The sequence below is a fragment of the Schistocerca cancellata genome, chromosome 1, assembly GCF_023864275.1.
Source record: "Schistocerca cancellata isolate TAMUIC-IGC-003103 chromosome 1, iqSchCanc2.1, whole genome shotgun sequence".
NCBI classification, from domain to species: Eukaryota; Metazoa; Arthropoda; class Insecta; order Orthoptera; family Acrididae; genus Schistocerca; species Schistocerca cancellata.
The window spans coordinates 1,108,971,713-1,108,986,481 of record NC_064626.1 but is presented as its reverse complement, the minus strand read 5'-3'; the positions used below and the strand labels follow the sequence as shown (position 1 = coordinate 1,108,986,481).

General features: G+C 45.3%; 1 protein-coding gene across 3 annotated transcripts in view; it reads right to left on the bottom strand.

The window, feature by feature from the left end:
• The window catches only part of LOC126092057 (major facilitator superfamily domain-containing protein 6), a 222,425-nt gene that overhangs the window by 72,071 nt on the left and 135,585 nt on the right, over positions 1–14,769 (bottom strand). For all 3 annotated transcript variants that reach the window (XM_049907467.1, XM_049907484.1, XM_049907476.1), the window contains exon 2: positions 10,107–10,208. In XM_049907467.1, the coding sequence (XP_049763424.1) occupies positions 10,107–10,167 (61 nt within the window). In that variant the 5' untranslated portion in view covers positions 10,168–10,208. The remainder of the gene's footprint in view (positions 1–10,106; positions 10,209–14,769) is intronic.

The following is a 14,769-nucleotide window of genomic DNA, read 5'->3' as shown; positions in this document are numbered from 1 at the left end:
TGTATTTTTAAGTAAGGAGGGAGAGGGAGAGAGAGAGAGAGAGAGAGAGAGAGAGAGAGAGTGAAAATTTCCCCTTCCTAGCACTGAAATCTTCGGAGAAGCGTCCGGTGCTAGCAGAAGACATCGGCGCTGCAAGACAGTAGAACCAGAATTCTTCAACAATTAAGTCCACGAAAACGCTTAAGCTGTATAGAGGGAGCTTAACATTACACCGGACCACCGCACTATATCAACATACTGTGACGTCTCCTGGCAAGATATTTACAAAATCGTTATAATATATAAAAAATAATAAAAATAAACATTTATCTGTATTATTATTATTATTATTATTATTTCATTACTGTATGAAGTTGTTGATTATGTATAAAAGGAAATAACAAATTTTCATTTTACTGTTTGTGCAATATTTATGTATCTACACTCCTGGAAATGGAAAAAAGAACACATTGACACCGGTGTGTCAGACCTACCATACTTGCTCCGGACACTGCGAGAGGGCTGTACAAGCAATGATCACACGCACGGCACAGCGGACACACCAGGAACCGCGGTGTTGGCCGTCGAATGGCGCTAGCTGCGCAGCATTTGTGCACCGCCGCCGTCAGTGTCAGCCAGTTTGCCGTGGCATACGGAGCTCCATCGCAGTCTTTAACACTGGTAGCATGCCGCGACAGCGTGGACGTGAACCGTATGTGCAGTTGACGGACTTTGAGCGAGGGCGTATAGTGGGCATGCGGGAGGCCGGGTGGACGTACCGCCGAATTGCTCAACACGTGGGGCGTGAGGTCTCCACAGTACATCGATGTTGTCGCCAGTGGTCGGCGGAAGGTGCACGTGCCCGTCGACCTGGGACCGGACCGCAGCGACGCACGGATGCACGCCAAGACCGTAGGATCCTACGCAGTGCCGTAGGGGACCGCACCGCCACTTCCCAGCAAATTAGGGACACTGTTGCTCCTGGAGTATCGGCGAGGACCATTCGCAACCGTCTCCATGAAGCTGGGCTACGGTCCCGCACACCGTTAGGCCGTCTTCCGCTCACGCCCCAACATCGTGCAGCCCGCCTCCAGTGGTGTCGCGACAGACGTGAATGGAGGGACGAATGGAGACGTGTCGTCTTCAGCGATGAGAGTCGCTTCTGCCTTGGTGCCAATGATGGTCGTATGCGTGTTTGGCGCCGTGCAGGTGAGCGCCACAATCAGGACTGCATACGACCGAGGCACACAGGGCCAACACCCGGCATCATGGTGTGGGGAGCGATCTCCTACACTGGCCGTACACCACTGGTGATCGTCGAGGGGACACTGAATAGTGCACGGTACATCCAAACCGTCATCGAACCCATTGTTCTACCATTCCTAGACCGGCAAGGGAACTTGCTGTTCCAACAGGACAATGCACGTCCGCATGTATCCCGTGCCACCCAACGTGCTCTAGAAGGTGTAAGTCAGCTACCCTGGCCAGCAAGATCTCCGGATCTGTCCCCCATTGAGCATGTTTGGGACTGGATGAAGCGTCGTCTCACGCGGTCTGCACGTCCAGCACGAACGCTGGTCCAACTGAGGCGCCAGGTGGAAATGGCATGGCAAGCCGTTCCACAGGACTACATCCAGCATCTCTACGATCGTCTCCATGGGAGAATAGCAGCCTGCATTGCTGCGAAAGGTGGATATACACTGTACTAGTGCCGACATTGTGCATGCTCTGTTGCCTGTGTCTATGTGCCTGTGGTTCTGTCAGTGTGATCATGTGATGTATCTGACCCCAGGAATGTGTCAAAGTTTCCCCTTCCTGGGACAATGAATTCACGGTGTTCTTATTTCAATTTCCAGGAGTGTATATTTCACAAATAACGTCTGTGGTCGGCTAATGTATGATCGAAGCAGACAATGATAATTAAAAATAATTACAAAGATGCATCTAAAAATTGCCTATAAATAGTGGAGGATAAAACAGTACTGTCTTCTTGTAGCCGTTAAAGTTGTAACAGCCTGTGACGCTCGCTTGAATGCTTAGGTATCCTTCGTTTGTCCTTTGATCGAGAAAGACGCCATTGGAGGCTGATATTTGTAATAAGATGTGTACCTTCAATTTATATTGATTTTTTGTACGTGTAATAATTTATTGCTAGCTTGTCCAAGATTTCATTCCACATTCTTAGCCGTTTTCAGCATATTAGGAATTTTTCATGACGCAGAGCCGTGCAGCGATCGCGGGAACCGCTGCCGCGGCAAATTCAAATTAAATTGAAAGAAAGTAGTTTTCCCACAATATAGCAGGCAGGTAACGGCACATTCAAATTCTCTCTTTCAGGTTCTAGGAATCTTCAGAGGGAAATTGTGGATTTCATTATGTCATTTTCAAGTGGACATGGGCAGCTGCTACTATGTTATCAGTTACGTAAATAGTTCATGAGTGATAAAATTTTACTTGTGTGTGATCAAGACTGTTGTGCAAAACGTGTTCTGGCCAGTAACAAAAATCAGATTTTTTTTTTAGTTTCATGCTCTCATGTTAGACGTGGCAGTTAATAATATTCATATATATATTTATTCCATAATTAGTTACAGTAATGACACCATGTTCCATATCTAACAAGCCAGATCATTGTTATATAAAAAGTAGTTTGCAAATTAAAGATCGTGCGTCCACAGCAGGAAATCTGTTAGTGTTGTGCGTATCCCCACATAATAGGTCTAAGTGCATAAAGTTAAAATATTTTCAACTGCTGAAACGAATAGTGATAATCGTATTTTATCTGTCGTCCTCGCAACAATAAACAATATAAAATTAATTAAAATATTATGCCATATAAACTGCATATAAAGTAAAAAGTTTGTGCGGTGGGGATTACGGGACAATACGCAGACTAAGGAAAAAAGGACCACTACAAAGGACTTATCCGAAAAGTATGGAAATCGGTAGATGTGATGCACATGTACAGGCAAACAAATGATTACAATTTCAGAAAAAACTAGATGATTTATTCAAGAGAAAGATCTTCACAAATAGAGCAAATCAATAACGCATTGGTCCACCTCTAGCCCTTATGCAAGTAGTCATTCGGCTTGCCATTGAATGACAGTAGTTGGATGTTCTCCCGAGGGATATAGTGGCAAATTCTGACCAACTGGTGCCGTAGAGCGTCAACATTCCAAGCTGGTTGGAGGATCCCACCCACGATGATCCAAGCGTTCTCAATCGGGGGGAGGGATCCTGCGATCTTGCTGGCCAAGAAACGGTTTGGCAAGCATGAAGGCAAGAAGTAGAAACTCTCACCGTGTGCGGGCGGGCATTCTAGTGCTGAAATATAAACCGAGGATTGATTGCCATGAAGACCACCAAGACGGGGCGAAGATTATTGTCGACGTACCGCTGTGTTGTAAGGGTGCCGCGGATCACAATTAACGGGGTCCTGCCATGAAAACAAATGGCACCCCAGACCATCACTCCTGGTTGTCGGGTCGTATGGCTGGCGACCGTCAGGATGGTATCCCACCGCTTCCAGGCCGTCTTCAGACACTTCTGGGTTGGTCATCGGTGCCCATTTCCAAGTGGCAGTCATCACTGAAGACAATTTTACTCTGTTCAACGATATTCCAAGCCGAAGACGTGTCTAGAGACGCCCTGGATAGAGGCGGGATACCAACCTCACTGTCGCCCACAATTGGCCCTACTACCAGGAGTGACGGTCTGGTGTGCCATTCCTTTTCATAGTAGTACCCATTTGGTTGCCATCCATAGCAGCCTTATGCCGATGACATTTTACACTCCGTCTTGTTGTCTTTCATGGCAAGCAATCCTTAGCTTATATTTCAGCAAGATAATGACTGCCCACAAGGTGACAGTTTCTACTGCAAACCCTTCCTTGGCCAGCAAAATCGCCGGATCTCTCACCTGATTGAGACCGTTTGGAGCATTATGGGCAGGGTCCGCCAACCAGTTCGGGATTTGACGACCTAACGTGCCATTTGGACAGAATTTGGCACGATATCCCTAAGGAGAACATCCAAAAACTATCAATCAATGCCAAGGCGAGTAACTGCTAAGATGCGGCCCAGAGGCGGACTGACGTGTTACTGACTTGCTCAATTTGTGAAGCTCTTTCTCTTGAATGAATCATGTAATTATTCTAAAATTGTAATCATTTGTTTGTTTGTACATGTACATCACACCTATATAATTCCATCCCCATTGGATAATTCGTTCGTTGTGCACCGTTTCTCCTTTTTTTAGTGTATTTCACGAGGCACCAAATGACGCAAGGCGGAGGGTACCTTGTACCGCCGTTAGGCATTCCTTTTCCTGTTCCACTCGTGCAGGTTGGTTGTTTTAAAAGAGGGGGTGGGAGAAGGGACCAAACAAAGAGGTCATCGGTCCTTTGTTCGGGGTAAAATAATTACACAAGGGAAAGAAGAAAAGGAAGTATAGCACAATGACAGGAGGAAGGAAGAACCAAAAGAACGACAGAAGGACAACCAACGCTACTATGGACAAAACAGGAAAAGAAAACTACAGAGAGAAGCAAGAAACAGGTAGAAGGGGTAAAAAAAAGAGCAGATGACCGTTGCTGGCCGATCACGAGAATAAAAAGGAAAAGCCAGCCCCTCTGCAACACATTAAAACATCCACCCTGAGAGGTGGCATGAGCCCCCTCTCATATTTCTATCTTACGATTTTCCTCTCTAATTGCATGCGGTGAAAAGTTGCTATTCCTTCACACGCGGACTTCCCACGCAGCGTCTCTCGTCACCCGGGTGGTCCGGTGACAGGCAGGCACTGCTGATCTTGAAAGGATAAGCCGACAGGTGTGAGGGAGTGGAGTGAATGCTTTCCAGACGACGACATTGTAGAATAGCGGCGGAGACACGCTCGCAGGGGCCTGAAGTTGCGGCTGGGCTAGAGGTTCCGTTACTTCGCAGAAACTTAGCGAAAACACTTTCTGGCGGGCTACAAGCGAGGCGTGGGAATGACTTGTGTACCCAGGCAGCTGTGGTGGGCAAATTCCCGCGCTTTCTGCAAAATCGTAACTGTGATTGGCTTGCTCAGGGCATAGCTCCGTGAAGTAGCAAAATCAGCGCAGAAATTGGCGCCAAGAATCTCCATTGGTGGAATGGTAGTGCTCCGGCAATAGAGTGGAATTTTCCGCCGGTTTTCGAGTTGCTGATTGGAACGGTTAACCACGGTCACTGTCGTGGGGGCGGGAATGTTCTGTGTTCGGTTTGTACGGGTGCTCTTGTGGGGAGTCGTCTCTCGCCTTTCGGTCGGAGTAGGTTACATGACTGAGCTCTCCGTGCTCTGGACAGCCTGCCTTCCGTTGGCTGTCTAATATACTTTTATTTGATTGTAACTGTTTAACGAAGTTGCTGAAGTTTCGACTTCAACGTAGCTTTCCGAGTACTGTTGGCAATTGAGCGTTCTGCGTACAAGCGGCCTATGTAGTCTGTCTTGGGCAGTTTTGGCCAAAGTTGACTGTATCGGAGTTACTGTGTGACTTCGCTTGTGAAAATCAATCACTGTACCGTCAGTGATTGTGTGGTGAGCCTTCTTCGTCTCTCTCAGAGGTGCATTTGTATTGATAGGAAGTCTTTAGTCTGGAACAACCAGACCAGGACAATTTGTTCCGGCCTATACTCGCGACATTATCATCACCACGACGGGACGTCGAAGCAACCAGCCATCGATTCCAGTACGCCAGATCGTGTCCTTGCAGCTAAGAAGACAGCTTGGTAATGTACGTTCGCAGCACCGGCAAAGCAGGCATTTTTGCTAGGCGATAATCAGAGCTCAGCAGAGCGCGCCTGTTCGTCTTTGCTAACTTTGTTCTGTCTTGGATGTTCGTTGTCCGAGTTCTCACTACTGCAGCAGCAATTAATGTTGGGTTGGCTGTGTGTTTCTCTTAAGATTTGAGTTGCAAGGAATAGGCTCCATTTACCACTTCGTCATAAATGTCACAATCTAGTTTAGGGACAACTTCACCTTCACAGCATTTATTTGAGTATCCAATTTGAGCCAATTTGATGTATTGTAAATGTTTCACATGTTTTGTTTATTATTTCGAGTTTAGTGATAATAAATCAAATTGTTATTTTGGACAGAACTTTCATTCTGTTAATCGGTAGAGCAACCCTTTCATTTCTCACTTCGTTACTGAAACTTTCCTTTATTTAATTAATGTCTATCAAATTAAATTATTGCAGGTGCCAAACTCTTTTCTACTCCACTTGCAGGGTCTATTACAGTCAATTCGCGTTTCTTCTTAATCTATGTGCAACAGCAAAAGTAGGAGTTAGAAAAGGGGGGGGGGGAGCTTAGAGCATCATTTCCATATGAAAATTCGAGAAGAATTTAGTGTTAAATACACTGCTAGCCCCGGCACCTCGCAACCCTAAGCATTGGAGTGGAGAACACAAAGGGACAAATGGCATACGCTAAAACTGATATGCCCCACCGCCACGTATAGATTAGCCGACGAGGCGTTGTCCGTTAAAATTAATGGCAACGAGTCCGGCAGCTGAAGAGTCCGTCGCAGGGCAGCCAAAGGAGGTCGGCTCAGCAAGATATGGGCCGCTGTCAGCGGGACGCTGCACAGACGCTGAGGTGCATCACGGCGCAGGAGGCAGCCGCGGGTCACTCACTCGCACAGGGAGCGACGGGAAAGTGAGTGTCCATATGCTTCCGCACGCGCACTGATTTCTCTTGTGTTCCGTGGTCCTTATGAGATATTTACGTTGGTGGCAGTAGCGCAGCTCTGCCGTCTGTCGCAAATGCAAGTTCTCCACACTTTCTCAATAGCGTTTCGCGAAACTTCCACGCAGGGATTCCCATCTTAGTTCACGGAGCATTTCCGTAACACTCGCGTGTTGATCAAACTTAGCGGTATCAAGTCCAGCAGCAAGTCTTTGATACCATCCTTTAATATCATCCTTTATTTCGCCCTGTTGGAGTACCATTCAAGCAGTATTCAAGTTTTAGTCGCACGGGTCTTCCTTCCTTCCTTTATACAGGGAGATTCAAAAAGAAAGTAAAGATTTCAGTTGTTTACTACAGAAAAATTGTGAAACATAGAAACTCATTGCGCTAGTCACTATATAGAGGAAAGTTCTGAGTTTTATGTTCGCACAGACACTATACGATCGTACACTGCACATTAGCACTAAGTGTTGCTCGAGAAACATCGAAACGGTAGTCCATTTCTCTCCGCACACGAATCAACAGGTCCCTGTTTATTGAATAGACATCTTCAACAAATCGGTTTCTCAAAACTTTAAGAGTACTTGCCATAGGTGAGACAAGGACAATATCTTGAGTATCAGACCCCCCTCTCCCCCCCCCCCCCCCACACACACACACATACACATTAGAAAAAAATTAGAAGGTCTGAGGTCTGGTGACCTGGGAGATGAAAACCCATGAATAAGGTCTTGTTGTCCACCTCTTCTGATGCAACGTTGTGGGATGGTGATGTTACGACAACGTCGCACCTCAGTGTGAGGCTATTGTGGGGCACCGTCATGCATAAAAATGGAATTTTCATGAAGCAGAGGAATCCCCTGGACCATGTTGAGGCTTTTATGGGGTGGGGCGGAAACAGGAATATCACCCAGCTGGTCACAAGCGAGTAACACCCGGGATTGGGCTGTGCATGCTGCCCGAATCAAGACTGCACCTATTCTCATCTTGGACAGTGCTGTCACTTCCCCAAACTTATCCTCAAGATGTTCAACAAAAAATTGAGGCTTCATAGGTAGAGTGGAGTCCTTGTCCATTCTGCTACAGACTAAATACCGAGGTGAATATGGCTCTTCTTTCTGTAGCCCTACGTTCCTCGCATGGTGTAACGAGGGAGGGTTATATCTGTCAGCATTGTACTCGATCTTGCCCTTCTTAGAGACTGCTGGCGCCGTACGGTCACCAGCAAGATATGACTGTCCGCTTCATTGCGGGTCATCCGCCCTGATGCCGCTCGCTCCTATCAGGGGCTCTCCTCATGGGCGCCACTCAGCCACAGCAAAGACCAGCTGGAATGGTGGCTGTTACCTGGAGTCCTGATGCCCCAGGAAGACAGGCATCTACTCCTTGGCATAGGTGGGGAGTTCACAGCTCAGGCATCAGAGGTGCGATCCCTATGTTGTCAGGGGTTACCACAAAATGGGTACATGACAGCCCCACCACAACAGACTGGCTACCGTGCTGGATATTTGGGCGCATACAAATCCAACACTGCCATGGGGGCGAAAGAGGACAGGAGACAACGGAAGATGACACACCCAAATAGTTGAATTGCAGGTGGAGATGCAAAGCCATGACAAGAGGTTCAGGAGATCGAATCTAAGTGCACTATGGATAACTCCTGCACCACGTAAGGCGTCCTTCCCCATATGGCCCGCACTTGTGTAGAATTTGGAAAGTGGCAGGTCAAACCATGAAATGGGACATGAACTTATAAAGCCGAAAAGTGTGAGACTCCTTTTAGTCGCCTCTTACGACAGGCAGGGATACTTCGGGCCTATTCTAACCCCCAGACCAGCAGAGGAAAAACTAAATTTGTACGTGACACACCTCTATGGTTGTGAAATGAAGGTTTCTTACTACAGGTCCTGAAAGTGACTCCCCCCCCCCCCCCACTTCTGTATACAGTTCAACAAGGCGCTGCGTGTTCGTGAATCAAAGATGTTGAAACCAACGAGGTAGGTTGGGCTGGTAATTCGGTAAGTCACGTAAGTGCACGCCACTAGATCCCGAAAACAAATGTATATTAAATGTTTTTTGCCCCAGAAACCATTCACAATAGGGCATGTGTCCAATGAAGATTTTTGTTTCAAATGATCGTTCCTGTCATGTAATTGAATATTGAGTATTTGCTTGTAAATTCGCTACGTAATGTAATATGATTCTAATATTCCGGCTACGAGTACCAGCCACGATGCACTACCGTAATTGCGACAACGCTCTTTGCTGTGACGACAGCCCTCTTTGCTGTGAAAAAAGGGAGCATCTATGTTTTCTTGTAATTGTTGGAAATAAGTAATGCCGATTGGACATTGCGTTTTTTTAGGTCGGATATGTTTGCATATAGAAGTAATTTGAAGTGCAGAGGTAAACTTGTAAACGCAGTTATCAAGAATAAAAAATTTAATTTGTGAAAAAGAAGGTAAATATCGTTAACGAACTTTTATTCGTTGTTGGATCCCTGGACCTTCATAAAAACTATTAGTATATTTAGCAATACAGTGCATAGTGATTTCTTCGCAAATTAACAATACTGGGTGAATCTGCTACTGCGTCCGAACGACGCGCAATATGTCTCCTTCAGCTTGTATGTTCAAGACGTTCCCTAAGCGACCAGTTTGTTTGTCAGAAGATATCATTGTTGTTCAACCTTCTCGTTCTGGAAGTGTTTCCAGCAAATCTTACGGAGACTGTATTTTTGTGGCCAAGAGAGACGGAGTCTTCATCACGAGTTGAGGCAGTTTTCTCTGACTTTGCCTGGCGTTATCTCCTTAGAGCAGCCACCAATAAAATATATTTATAGCAAATTTTTTTTACAGATTTTTATCTTAGAGAGGTAAGAATTTTTAGAATGTATGCATCTAGGAAAAAGAATCAAAAGAGTTTAAATCCAGTACCTGTCTTAGCCCGCATCTCGTGGTCGTGCGGTAGCGTTCTCGCTTCCCACGCCCGGGTTCCCGGGTTCGATTCATGGCGGGGTCAGGGATTTCCTCTGCCTCGTGATGGCTGGGTGTTGTGTGCTGTCCTTAGGTTACTTAGGTTTAAGTAGTTCTAAGTTCTAGGGGACTGATGACCATAGATGTTAAGTCCCATAGTGCTCAGAGCCATTTGAACCATTTTTTTAGTACCTGTCTTATCTGTGTCAACGTTAAGCAAGTTAATTAATAATATTTTCTTTGCGACGCAGAAGAGTTCATTTTATGCCCCTGGGACCCCCTATAGTAGTTTATAAATACCTGATTGGTCGAAAGTTTATGAAATAATATTCTCTTTTGCCAGAAAGGCTTAGCGCCACGATTTTAAATATAAAAAAATCACACACACGTCTGGAAATCTGACGAAGATCATTGTTAGCAGTCGTCCATACTTACAGGCCATGAAGAAGAAGTAATGCGCCTTTACAGGCAGTAGTTTGTAGTTTATCTTTGGCATTGTGTGTCCAATCCATTAAGCAGTTCAGGGGCAGTACAAATCTGAAACACAAATTACAACGAATTATGCAACAGACAATAAGATTAATAATTTTTTTTACGTTATCGACAGTTCGAAGTGTTCCTGTCGACAGAAGAAGCTACTGTCATCGTAAATATATGGTTTAGGGACCATAACATAGAAATTGGTGAGCAGCCAAAACAGTATCACTGAGGAGTTATTTGTTAATAATTATGGTGTCACTGCTGTCGGAGCTTTCTCATAAACCAGACGGCGGTCCATTTACAAATAAAACTGGCCAAGTGCGAGTCGGGCTCGCGCACTGAGTGTTCCGTACAAAATTCAGAATGTACGTAAAACTTGCGCCGTAAATATTGCGGAAACGGAAAGTGCTATTGAGGTATGGTTTTTACAGGATGGATTGGTCGTCAGATGCTCATATTGTTAGCCAATCAACAGATTGTAATAATACTTAAAAAGTATTTTTTGTACGAACACACATTTTTAAATGGAACAATGCCTGTTGACATTAACATTCTAAAAGAAGGGTAAATTAGAATGTCTGTGGCGTTTGTTGGAGGATTCTAGTGCGAGTCGTTTACGAGATACCGTATTTTGAGAAGTTTCCACATCGACTATTGTACAATACCTATGGTAGCAAATACCAAAGAACACACTAGTAATGTGGATTCTGACCAATGACGAGACAACTGACCAACCCAGGTTGTGTTCAAAATGACCACCAGCATCGGCAGTACACGGTTGCAGACTGGTGGGGAACGACTGCTGCATACGTGGTAGCATTTCAACGGAGATGTTCGAGCAGGCTGCAGTGATACGTCGTTGCATAACGTCGGATACGGTTGGCATGTCTCTATACAGAGCGACTTTCAGATTTCCCCACACGAAAGTCTACAGGCGTCAAATCTGTGTCCAATACAACGATTTGGAAACAGTTCGTGAAGATATGCTGAAGTACTTCGTGCACTGTGGGCTGGGCATCTGGGCAGCCATCATGTTGGTACCACAGGTTCCTCCAAGTCTACAAAGGAACGTCTTCTAGCATCAGTAGAAGATGGTCTGTTAGAAGTCTGCAGTACTTGTGCTCCGTCTATGAAGAACCGGCCTATGAGCTCATGATGCACTATCCCACATCACACGTTCACGCTCCATGGACGCTAACGTTCCTCCTGTCAAAGCTAACTGGGACTATCGACAGACCAATAGTGCGTGTTTCGGCGGTTTACCTAGCCATGATCAGTAAATATAGCTTCATCATTAAACAAGAAACATGACACATCTGGAGTATCCTGTCTTAATGCTTATGTACAGAAGTTAACATGCTTCTCATACTCGTTTCCCTGTAGCTCTTGTTAGGGATAAATTTATGTCGGGAGAATGCGTAGGACACTTGCCTGACTCATGCCACTTCCTCGTGCGATTTCGCGTGAGGTAACGTGCGGATCAACTGCAACATTAAGAAGAATATTAATTCCCCCCCCCCCCTCCCCTCTTCTGTCGTCACTTGTTTCCTTCTGTTACGTTACCTAGATGTTACACTATCACTTTGACGTAAATGGTTGAGGTTGATAAATAATTGCCGAGATGGTGATGTATATTTAGTATCTTTGCACAAAAAGCACACTTCCTAAATATTATTACAATCTGTTTTTATCGGCTGACTACCAGTTCACTCTGTGAAAACCGCACGTGAAGAGAACTTCCCATTTCCTCAATATTTGTAGTGCAAGTTTCACGTACTTCTCCTTATATATATAGTTTATCCGTCTTGGGAATCGAGAATCTCAACCATTTTTGCCTGTTTACGATGCAGATACCGCAAGAGAATTCCAAGACCGTATCAAAATCTCTACAGTAGTTCCTCAGACAAACAAAAAGAAGCGAGCAGGAAACTTCAGTTTATCTATGTAGAGAGAGACAGAAGACTTACTAAAACTTTATTTACTTACTAAAACATGACTGCAACATACATTTTATGGTTGCATGCAGTAATGTTCGTGTATTACGCTTTTTGATGCATGATGAATCCAATGCCTGTTTAAATGAAGTACCGGTACCCTATAGGTTTTGTAAATAGGCTGTTTATGTTTTCTTACTGGCAACGTTACGTAGCGCTCTGTATGAAAATCACTTCACTGGCTGTGCTGTGTGCAGTCTGTGGCTAGTTTGCATTGTTGTCTGCCATTGTAGTGTTGGGCAGCGGCAGCTGGATGTGAACAACGCGTAGCGTTGCGCAGTTAGAGGTGAGCCGCCAGCAGTGGTGGATGGGAGGAGAGAGATGGCGGAGTTTTGAAATTACATATATTATGACTTGTGATGAATATTAAGGTAAATACATTGTTTGTTCTCTATTAAAATCTTTCATTTGCTAACTATCCCTATCAGTAGTTAGTACCTTCAGTAGTTTGAATCTTTTATTTAGCTGGCAGTAGTGGCGCTCGCTGTACTGCAGTAGTTCGAGTAACGAAGATTTTTGGTGAGGTAAGTGATTTCTGAAAGGTATAGTTTAATGTTACTCAGGGCCATTCTTTTGCAGGGATCTTTGATAGTCAGATTGCGTTGCGCTAAAATTATTGTGTGTCAGTTTAGGCACAGTCGTGTACAATTGTTTTAAGGGGACGTTTCAGTTTTGACGACTAAGTTTGCGCGTATCACAATATGTAACATAAATGGCCGTGTCTTTTGATTGCATTCATTTAGAAACTTAAAATTTTTACACCACCAAGGGACCATAGACCTTAATAAGTGGCATAAATTTGAACTTTGTAGTCTACGTGTTCATAAGATAATAAGTTCTTAACAGTCAGACAACATAGCGATCCTGTAAGGGTTCCATTTTTACCAAGTGAGGCACAGAACCCTAAAAAGAAAAAAAAAATCAGGGCATTGAAATTGTACGCCCTCATCCGTTAGGAAACTTGTCTCCGAATTTTGTTTTTTTTTCACTCACAAATATTTTCATTGTGTTAGACTTCTGGAGAACTTACTGGCCAGGCCAACAGTCGAACACCGTCTGCATCGAGGTAGGTCAAGGAAGCACGGGTAACAAAACTGTCTTGCGTTATCTTGTGAAAGATATAATAACGGAAACCTCTAAGATAACCTACGAGGGCCTTACCACGTCATAAATGTAACGACTACTGTTCAGAATGTCGGCTATGCGAACCAGAGGTAATCGTGTTGTGTGTTCAGTGGCACCCCTTATCAGGTAAAATGTAAATGTCGTGTGACTCGGGCCTCCCGTCGGGTAGACTGTTCGCCGGGTGTAAGTCTGTCGATTTGACGCCACTTCGGCGACTTGCGCGTCGATGGGGATGAAATGATGATGATTAGGAGAACACAACACCCAGTCCCTGAGCGGAGAAAATCTCCGACCCAGCCGGGAATCGAACCCGGATCCTTAGGATTGACATTCTGTCGCGCTGACCACTCAGCTACCGGCGGCGGACCCCCTTATCAGCTGATAAGGAAGATGCTGAATGAAATCTGGCAATGTCCGTTCTCTTCGGATACGTCGATCGTGGCTCTGTATACAGAACAGGCACTCGTCTGGGCAGACTAGGCGTTGCCAGTTGTGGGCAGAACTTCTGCTGCCGCGTCAACGGAAACCAAAACGATGACTGCTGTCGTGACAATCCGTGATGCTCCACACATCGTCGCACTCTCCGTGTGGAGGATTATCGCGCTGCAAACAAACCAGTTATCTGACTCAACGGACGTGATGTCAAGGGCGCCCGTACCCGGGGGGCAAGGAATGGCGATAGTGGGAAACCCCCCTCGCTCTCAGGGAAAAGAAAAACTGTAGTGTAGTCAGAAATTTTTCTTTAAAGAAAATTATTTAAAAGTCGGTATCACGCAGGTTTTAACACACTTGGAACTGAAACCTGTTTAAGAAGCTGCCATTCGTCTTCTAAGACATTAAAAACACTCGATGCCCCAGGTCTGTCACCCACCCCTTACAAATTATAGTACGGGCGCCCTTGCATGATGTGGCTGTGCGATTCTGAATAGCCGAGCGAACAGTCTCTGTCGTCTCGGGCGTTAGTTGTGTCGGTCCGCTATGACACTGGGTACGGCCCTCCAGAACCCATGGATCCCATATTCGCACGGGAGTAGCTGGATCGCAACCAACGCGAGCAGCAGTGTCATATACAGGGTTATTACAAATGATTGAAGCGATTTCACAGCGCTACAATAACTTTATTATTTGAGAATTTTCACAATGCTTTGCACACACATACAAAAACTCAAAAAGTTTTTTTAGGCATTCACAAATGTTCGATATGTGCCCCTTTAGTGATTCGGCAGAGATCAAGCCGATAATCAAGTTCCTCCCACACTCGGCACAGCATGTCCCCATCAATGAGTTCGAAAGCATCGTTGATGCGAGCTCGCAGTTCTGGCACGTTTCTTGGTAGATGAGGTATAACATTGAATCTTTCACATAACCCCGCAGAAAGAAATCGCATGGGGTTAAGTCGGGATAGCGTGGAGGCCATGACATGAATTGCTGATCATGATCTCCACCACGACCGATCCATCGGTTTTCCAATCTCCTGTTTAAGAAATGCCGAACATCAT